The 10,000-nt window shown below is 34.4% G+C and overlaps 1 protein-coding gene across 1 annotated transcript in view; it reads left to right on the top strand.

Annotated features, from left to right (window-relative positions):
* Positions 1 to 5,745: 5,745 nt before the first annotated feature.
* Positions 5,746 to 10,000, top strand: part of LOC137651632 (uncharacterized) — a 15,650-nt gene continuing 11,395 nt past the window's right edge. Inside the window, exon 1 of the mRNA XM_068384852.1 lies at positions 5,746 to 6,177. Within this exon, the coding sequence (XP_068240953.1) occupies positions 5,746 to 6,177 (432 nt within the window). The remainder of the gene's footprint in view (positions 6,178 to 10,000) is intronic.

The following is a 10,000-nucleotide window of genomic DNA, read 5'->3' as shown; positions in this document are numbered from 1 at the left end:
CCTTAGGGGACCAAAGGTCTTCGCTCACCCTCGGGAAAATGACCAGTATCACTCGCCTACAACCTGCCGCACACGGCTCTAAACGTGAGGTGAATCCAGTTCGTGCCCTTATGGACAGCCACTTCATGACCTTCAAAACCTCTATCAATGCCTCCACCCGTGAGGAAGAGGACACCTATTCAACTTCAACCGAAGCTGACGTGCAAGCCGTAGGACACACGCCTATGAATGCCGTAGGACATACACGCCTATGAACGCCGTAGGGCTATGAATGCCGTAGGACACGCCTATGAATGCAGTAGGACACACGCCTATGAATGCCGTAGGCCTATGAATGCCGTAGGCCTATGAATGCCGTAGGCCTATGAATGCCGTAGGACACACACACCTATGAATGCCGTAGGCCACGCCTATGAATGCCGTAGGACACACATGTCTATGAATGCCGTAGGACACACTCGCCTACCCCGGGACCAGCCGGAGCGGCAACAAAGCCACCCATCCACCACTCGCTCGTACCCCAACCAACGACTTCTACAGCCACTCACTGCCGCTAATCGGCGCAGTTTTTACTACTACCTCTCCAGCTTCAAGGCACCTATTTAACATGTACAGTATATCATTTTTAGGGGGGGAGCCATATACCAACTGTGTGTCGCACGTTCGTACATAGTTCATTTAGTGCTTGTATCTTCGCTCTCCCCTCGCACTAGAAAGAACCTGAAAAAACATGTCTTGTTTCTCCTCTGTAACATTGTCTGTTTTTTTAACATGAAAATTCTTTTTACCTTGAACATTTGTATATAAAGGAGAGTGTTCTATAATAAAGTCATTCAGTTATTTTCAACTTGCCTTTGAGTCACAACATTCTCTTCGCCCGTCACAATATAAATATATATATATATATATATATATATATATATATATATATATATATATATATATATATATATATATATATGTATATATATATATATATATATATATATATATATATGTATATATATATATATATATATATATATATATATATATATATATATATATATGTATATATATATATATATATATATATATATATATATATATATATATATATATATATATATATATATATATATATATATACACACCCAAACACACTTGTAGTTAGGGGCTGGGAGTCCATTGGGTGAACCAGTCATTTAAATATGTTGTATTTTATAGGACCACTACTAGGTTATGAAATAGTATCCTAAGATTGATTAAGCATAATTTGAATAGCAAAATTAAAGATCTATAATTCAAAATTACAATACAACTTTATATCGATTTTCTTTTACCTTTTTATTCTGATATGTTATTTATTATACCTTTTCTAAAGAAAACGTGAGAGATTTCTAGGTAAACATATAAATAGTTTTCATTTTACCTATATTCACAGATTTTTCACTTGTACAATAATTTTCGTAGTCAATACGTAGCAGCCAGTTTCCTTGACGTGAATTGTCTTTTTGTATGAATACACTTTATATATCTGGTTATTTCACGATGGTTTATTCACTTATCTGAATCATTTCGTACCTGAGCGTGTCTAATACATGTTATTCATACGCATTGATAGTTACCTACGTCAAAAACCATGCCTACGGGAACGAAATCGTTCTAATATTATAGCCCTCAACAAGAGTACAGCAGGTGAGAAACAAAACGGTTCCAGTAATTAGAGAGCCAGCGTCCACTGTTAAAAATTTACCTTAAAAGCACGGTAAAAATCCTGAATAAATTAATCCAGTCATGTAATGTTTCAAAAACGGATATATTGACGTAAAGGAGTAAAGGACTTATATTCAGGTCACCAACCAGTAAAAGATAATAACAAAGTTGTGTATAATTACAGTACCCTGTATGTTACTGAAATATTTTTATGGAGAATTTCCGAATTCAAATATTTTTTTAACAGTGTAGTTTACAAGTTTGAAGTAAAAAAAAAAAAAAACTCAAATAGGAAAAAGATGGGTAAAAATCTAATTTTGAACTTCAGAAGAGATCTGATATTGTACATGTTGATCCAAATTCAAACTCATCACTGCACAGGGATCCCGTATTTTATTGGAAAAGAAAGTTGGAATGAAGCAGGACATGAGTATCGGAAGGAAGAGCCTGGTATCGACAATCATCGCAGTTTTCAATATTTGACGTTCAAAGGAGAATGGAAAAGCCTTCCAGCATGAACTGTGTTGGGCATCCGAGGAAGGCCTGCATGAGTGTCTTTTTTGTCTGATGTGGGTTTGGGGGGTATTATTGTCTTGTGGAACCTCAGTGGAAGCTTATTTTTTGTCTTAGGATAAATTTACTAAATAAAATCAATAAAAATTATAAAAATCTCTTTAGAAACATTTAAATTTTGTAATAAAGTTTCCTTTTGGATTGCTAAATGTAATGAAGTGTATTTCCAATGTTTAATGTACCTCTGATGAAAGCGAGGAGATAATAGTCACAATTGCGTAAGCGGAATAAATGGTAATGGACAATATTTTTGTTTTAACCTTACTTAGGAAAAGTGTTGTCTTAAGATGACAAAAGGAATATGTTCAACCATGTTTATATATATATATATATATATATATATATATATATATATATATATATATATATATATATATATATATATATATATATATATATATGTATATATATATATATATATATATATATATATATATATATATATATATATATATATATGAATCACAAGCACACGTGATTTCAATGAATATAAATATCACCCACGAATGGCATTTAATACCGAATTCTATCTTGGGACTTTATATCCACTTGGAATTCATTTTATGGTAACAGCTTCTGGCCGGGTGGAGATTCGAACCCCCACCTGTTCGGCTGGAAACCATGCCTAGAGTGAGTCAACCAACTGAGCTATCAAATGAATTCCAAGTGGATATATATTCCCAAGAAAGAATTCGGTATTAAATGCCATTCGTGGAAGATATATACTGTATATGTACTGTATATATATATATATATATATATATATATATATATATATATATATATATATATATGTATATATATATATATGTATGTATATATATATATATATATATATATATATATATATATATATATATTTATATATATATATATGTATACATATATATATATATATATATATATATATATACATATATATATATATATATACATATATATATATATATATATATATACATATATATATATATATATATATATATATATATATATATACATACATATATATATATATATATATATATATATATATATATATATATATATATATATATATATATATATATATATATATATATATATATATAGTTAAATACGTCAAAGGCTGCCTTACTTTATCTTATCTTAATCTTCTGGCACTCAGAGAATGAAAAGGGCCTCAGTGAATTAGTGCCATATGTCTTTCCTGTGTCATCTCCCTAAGGTCAACCCAATCCCCTGATCCAATCTCCCTTCGTATTGTCATCAGGCACTTTTATCCTGCTATACAACGTCCTCTTCTGGCCAGCGGCTTCCATTCTGATACATCCTGGACTAACTTATTCTCCAATCCATCTCCATATTAATAAAGTGACTATATCTTTCACATCAGGCAACCATACCATCTCACGAATTGCCATATTTGTTTTATGCTGCGGCCTTTCGATTCCACAAATTTTTCTCAATTTTGCTGTGAATTATTATTCGATTATGACATATTTCATAAAGGGAGGATGAGTTAGTCCAGGATGTACACCCAGCAACAAAACCGGCTTGAATTGGAGAGATCAAACCCTTCTTGCCCTGAAAGTGGCCGATTCTAAACAACCGAGACATCGTTAGGATGGCTCGAATGTGAGGAGGAGGGAAATTACCGATATCACTCAAAGAAATGCAAAGATGAATAAAATATATATGAAAAACGAATTTTTTTTTTCTATTCTTTTAACAACTGTAATCTAATATTATTTCGAAAATAATTCATCAAAAGATTTTATCATAACTTTTTATTTGAAAATCCTTAAAAGAAAAATTCTGAAGTTTTTTTGGAACTGACTATTCATATCAATATTCATCACACGGAAATATCCTTCGTTTGCATTTTCCTATGCAGTATCTCTCTCTCTCTCTCTCTCTCTCTCTCTCTCTCTCTCTCTCGCCACACATACATATACACTGTACATCTGTACATAATATATGTAGGCGCTAATGATATATCGTTTCAAATAGCACCTATTGGGTCACCAATCATTAATAAATGGCCATTGTTCAAAATTTCAAAGGTAATGAGTTTTAAAGGTTTAGTTGTTTATTTTACTGTTTCCTTTGATTTCGATCATGAGCCACGTAGCTCGGTGTGGTTGGGGGTCATCTTTTAGCACGGGCTACTTGGCTCCAGCCCTCTTAAAAAATAATAGTATTATTTCTTGTATCAATTTGGAGATTTAAAATGCACCATCAGTTAACATAATTCATATTGTTTCAGAAGTGATTGGTGAAAATAAAATATATGAAATGACATGCAATAAAAGTGTTCATTGGTGCGTTATTATAGAGATGGTGTGGTATTTTAGATGTAGGGTATAAAATATTATATTATTAACATTGTTTACTGAAATTATCTGATTCGGCACCAATAGCCTTAGATGTCAGGATGCCAGAAAACTTCTAATCAATCAATCAATCAACCAAATTATCTAGGCAATTCGCTTACTTCCAAGCGAACCCCCTTCCTTGTTGACCATTGTGCAATGCTCAAAGGTCTGAGTCTAGCACTGTCTTTTCGTAATACGATTTTATTTGTCGATTCATGACCTGATGTCCAACACCTCATAGGTGTTCCCCCGAAAGTTCTTCAAGAAATCTTTTACTCTCGTTAACTGTTCAATCAGTCTTTTGCATATTTACTTCGTTGCTTATAGTTTTGACATAATTGTAAACACTTGGAAAGCAAAATCTATGAAACATTGTCATCTTAGTATTTTGTTTTTCATTTTCTAAAAAACTTCCACCTGAAGGATGTCAACAAAACTGATAGACCTTTAAACCTTGAACATGTGGGGATGGGGTTAGAAGGATATAACCAGGTGGGGGTTAAAGATGAGGGTGGAGAGGTGGTAATTGGGTGATCTTGCCCCGGTTAATACCGTTTTTTATTAATGTATGGCTTGACGAGGTTTGCTTATTAACATTTATGAAGTGATGATGATGATGATGGTAATACCCTTATTGATGAAAATTAATATCAATATCAATGATTCCAACTCGTAATGAAAGCTGCTATATATCGATCTAACATTATTTATATCATCGTTTAAATTCTGAACGATAGTTTTGAGGGGAGGAGTGGGTCCTGGCTCACGAGGTGACGTGAAACACTGCAAAGAACGATGGGCAATCCAAGAGCCAGTGGTCTTGACAGTCCGGTGTTTTCAGCCATTGTGTAAAATGAATCATTGGTAATAAGGAGTATCTGTAATAGGTAGGTGTTAGTTTCAGTGGTTTTGTTTATCTATATTGTTTGTTTGGAATAATTGTTGTAATCTATGACATTGTGCTCTATGATCCATATATAATATTCATACTGTATATATGACAATATTTATAGAGATGGCAGTAGCAAACAAAGACAACTCTGTTGCGAGTATAACTCAAAGAGGTCGGATCGTTGGTGAGTGAGAGCGTGGTGTTCCGACTCGAGATATTGCTATCAGTATGGGAGTGTCAACTTGCACAATCCAGAGGCGGGAAGAAGGAACATTGGCAAATAGACAAAGGATAGTACGACCTGGAGTAACAACACCACAGCAAGACCAACAAATCCTAGTAGTATCCACAGCTAACCCCATGAAAGCATCTGTAACTATCACACAAGAACTTCATCTCCCGTGTACTGCACAGACAGCTAGACGTCGACTGAGGGAGCACTCGATCAGCTGTCATGTTCCAGCTGTCAGGAATGGCACCTGTCTGAGCTTTGCTCTGCAACATCTACCTGAAGATTTTGAATTTTGGAAAAATGTGATATTTAGCGATGAAACTTATTTCACGTCAGTTGAGGCTAGAGCAAGGCATGTCTGGCGTCACATTGGAACAAGATATAATGCAAACAATATTCAAGAGAGAGCCAGGAGTGGGAGGATTGGGGTAAATTATTGTGGATGGATGTCGACTTATGGTCCAGGGGAATTAGTAAGAATTAACGGAAATATATATCTACTCTTGATGATGTGATGCTGCCAACAGTAAGAGCTATGGCAATCCCCGACAGTGAGCCCTTCATATTTGTCCAAGACAATAGCCGTATACACACAGCCCACATTGTGACCGAGTGGTTCAGGAAGCACCCTGAAATTCTGATGATGGACTGGCCTACCAAAGGTTGTGATATAAACCCTATTGAGAATCTGTGGGGAATAATGAAGCAGGAAATAAAGATAGGACCAAACGGACATGTGATGCTATTGACCAATCGGTGAGAGAAATCCATGACTACACGTTTCATTGAGGTGATAGGTGCCCACTGGGGTTGGACCAGCTATTGATAAGGTCATTCATTTGTAACACTGTTATGAGTAATCTAGATCTTCATATTTACATGCAATATAATGCATGTTATATATGCAATAAAACTGTTATTTATTTATTATCTTTACATGGAATATAACATGAAATATAACTAATTATATTGTTACATATATATTTTTTGTTTTCGTACAAGCAATTTAACATGAAATAAATCAAATTGCTATTCATTTATTATTTTTTACATGCAATATGGCATAAAATGCAACCAATTGAAATGATGGTCATGTTAAAAAAAATGTAATGCTGGTAACTCAAGTTATATATGCAAATCCTATACCAGATTAGGATATCCTATAGTATCTTCTCAGTCTAGAATAATCAATTATTACCATTGCTAATTTTTACCCATGATGACTAATAAAAACATCAGCTACAAAAATTGGCGTGTAAAATTTATGGGCAACTTATACATGTATAGTACAGGCTAAAGACTTGGCTTCAGCTGGTTTTAGATATAGATACTAATTACCCAAAGAATCCATAACCCACAAGTTTTGGGAAATTAGGTGGTCTCCGCCATTTCAAAACCAAACCAGCATGCAAGAAAAGTGTAAGATCAAAATTAGAGACTTATTTCTTCCGGTTAGATATAGGTTTCTACTGCGAGTTTATAAATTCATCATAGAATTAAAAATTCCCTTGTTAAAATTGTCTAAGGTAACAGAGTTTTGGTAACTAGTGATATCATATTCACTAATTTGAGTGACATTTGTCGGAATTTTAGGAATCTCATAACTAAAAAATAGCTTCATTCTTTACAAACTGAACCAAAAACAACACCTAAATAGCAAAAGGACGGATCCCTAATAGCCACAATTCATGACAATGGTATCAACAAAGTTATGATTGATCTCACTTGATGTTTCTTAATCAAAGGTACCTGCTCCCCTATGAGGTGTGTGGTCGGTTCCTAACCGTATGAATATGAAATAAAAAAAAAAAAAACCTAATTATACTCAGGTTTACCTTTTTTTCTGCAAAAAAAGTAACATAGCATTTGTCCTAGAAGCATTTTTTCATTTACTACACATCAGATCTACTTTATATCATAGCATTTAAGTGGTTTTTCTCTTGTATTTCAACACTTCAAGGGTGGGGTGCAAGAATTTATGCTGATTTGAAAAGAGATCATGCACTGTAAAAGGTTTACCACCACAAAACGCTATGAGAGTTCCTGAAATAAATTAAGACATTGGTTCCTTACTGCTGTTACGATTCAAGAAAAGGGAATATGATGGGGTGTTTTCAGTAAAATAACAAACCATCCATAACGAAGACACGATTTGATAAAAAAAAAGAGAAAAAAATGAAACCACGTGACCAGCGACTACGCTTGAAAATCAACCAATATCACCTGTGGTTTGGGTTTGGTTGTGTTTTTAGGTGGTCACTGAACATCTTTGGATCATGGGATCATTACCTAAAAGAAATAAAAATCCAACACAAGCTTGCAAAGAAGTTAGCAGTATTGTGTGATCCTTGGGCACTTCCAAATAATATAATATATTGGATAAATCCCTTGATTATGGTCAGGAAGTTCGTATGATTGGCCTTGATTTTAGTGCTGCCTTTGGCTGTGTTAATCATGAGGCCCTTGTTTTCAAACTCAAACAGTTGGGAGTGGGTGGGTCGTTTCTTAGCATTACTATTGATTTTTTAAGTAATAGATCTCAAAGAGGTGTTGTTGATGGGCACCATAGTGAGTATAGGAATGCGATATCCGGTGTTCCACAGGGTAGTGTTCTTGGCCCATTACTTTTCATACTATATACACAGGACATGTGGTTTGGCCTAGTAAACAAGCTTGTTGCATATGCAGATGATGCTACTCTCTTTACATAAATTCCATCCCCTGAATGTAGATCTAGGGTTGGTGAATCCCTTAATAGAGATTTAGCTAGAATTAGTGCATGGTGCAAATTATGGGGTATGAAGTTGAATCCTAACAAAACTCAAAGTATAATTGTAAGTAGGTTAAGGACGGTGGCTCCTCAACACCTGGATCTCAGTATTGATAATGTTTCTTTAAAGTTGTATGACTTTTTTTAAATTTTAGGTATGATTCTCGACAGCATATTTACTTTTGAGAAACACATTAGGTCTATGTCTTCTTCAATTGCACAAAAAAAAAAAATGGCTTATTGAAAAAGTCTTTTAAGATTTTCCGTGATCAATCTATTCTGAAGAAGTGTTTTAGTTCTTTCATTCTACCTTGTTTTGAGTATTGTTCTCCTGTCTGGTGTTCAGCTGCTGATTCTCGTCTTAATTTGTTGGACAGAAACTTACGGTCCATTAAATTTCTTATTCCTGATCTAGATATTAATCTTTGGCACCGTCGTTCAATTAGTTCACTATGCATGTTGCATAATATTTTTCAATACTCTGACCATCCTTTTCATTCTGATCTACCTAAACAATATTATCCTGTTCGTAATAATAGGCAGGCAGTTAATTCTAATAGCCAGACCTTCTCCATCATGAGGCTCAATACTAGACAGTATTCTAGAAGTTTTATTCCAGCTGTTACAAGTTGTGGAATTATCTTCCTAATCGGGTAGTTGAATCAGTAGAACTTCAAAAGTTCAAAGTTGGAGCAAATGTTTTTATGTTGACCAGGCTGACATGAGTCTTTTTATAGTTTATATATGACATATCTGTTTTTGACGTTGTTATTAGTTTATATATGACATATCTATTTTGACATTGTTACTGTTTTTAGAATTATTTATTGTTAGTTTGTTCCAACATTTATCTATTTCCTTTCCTCACTGGGCTATTTTTTCCTATTGGAGCCCTTGGGCTTATAGCATCTTGCTTTTCCAACTGGAGTTGTAGCTTGGCTAGTAATAATAATAGTAATAATAATAAAGGTAATATATATATATATATGGATAAATATCAACACAACATCGTGTTCAAATAGAAATAAATTTCTACCTCATACTTGGGATCGAACGCTAGCCCCTTCTAATGAAAGGCCAGGTCGAAACCAACCATGCCACGAGAGCCCATAAAAGGAAATCTGAACCTGACACTAATCTAGCTGTCCGAGGATTTACCTGGTGAGACATCAGTCTCTTTACCAGCGAGTTTTACCAGATTTCCCCGGGCCACCACGTGACACAAATGGTAGTAATTCATTCAAATTACCCCTAATGAGTCAATATGGATAAATATCAACACAACATCGTGTTCAAATAGAAATAAATTTCTACCTCATACTTGGGATCGAACGCTAGCCCCTTCTAATGAAAGGCCAGGTCGAAACCAACCATGCCACGAGAGCCCATAAAAGGAAATCTGAACCTGACACTAATCTAGCTGTCCGAGGATTTACCTGGTGAGACATCAGTCTCTTTACCAGCGAGTTTTACCAGATTTC

The sequence above is a fragment of the Palaemon carinicauda genome, chromosome 13, assembly GCF_036898095.1.
Source record: "Palaemon carinicauda isolate YSFRI2023 chromosome 13, ASM3689809v2, whole genome shotgun sequence".
In the NCBI taxonomy this organism is placed as follows: Eukaryota; Metazoa; Arthropoda; class Malacostraca; order Decapoda; family Palaemonidae; genus Palaemon; species Palaemon carinicauda.
This window is presented reverse-complemented; position numbering and strand designations above follow the sequence as displayed.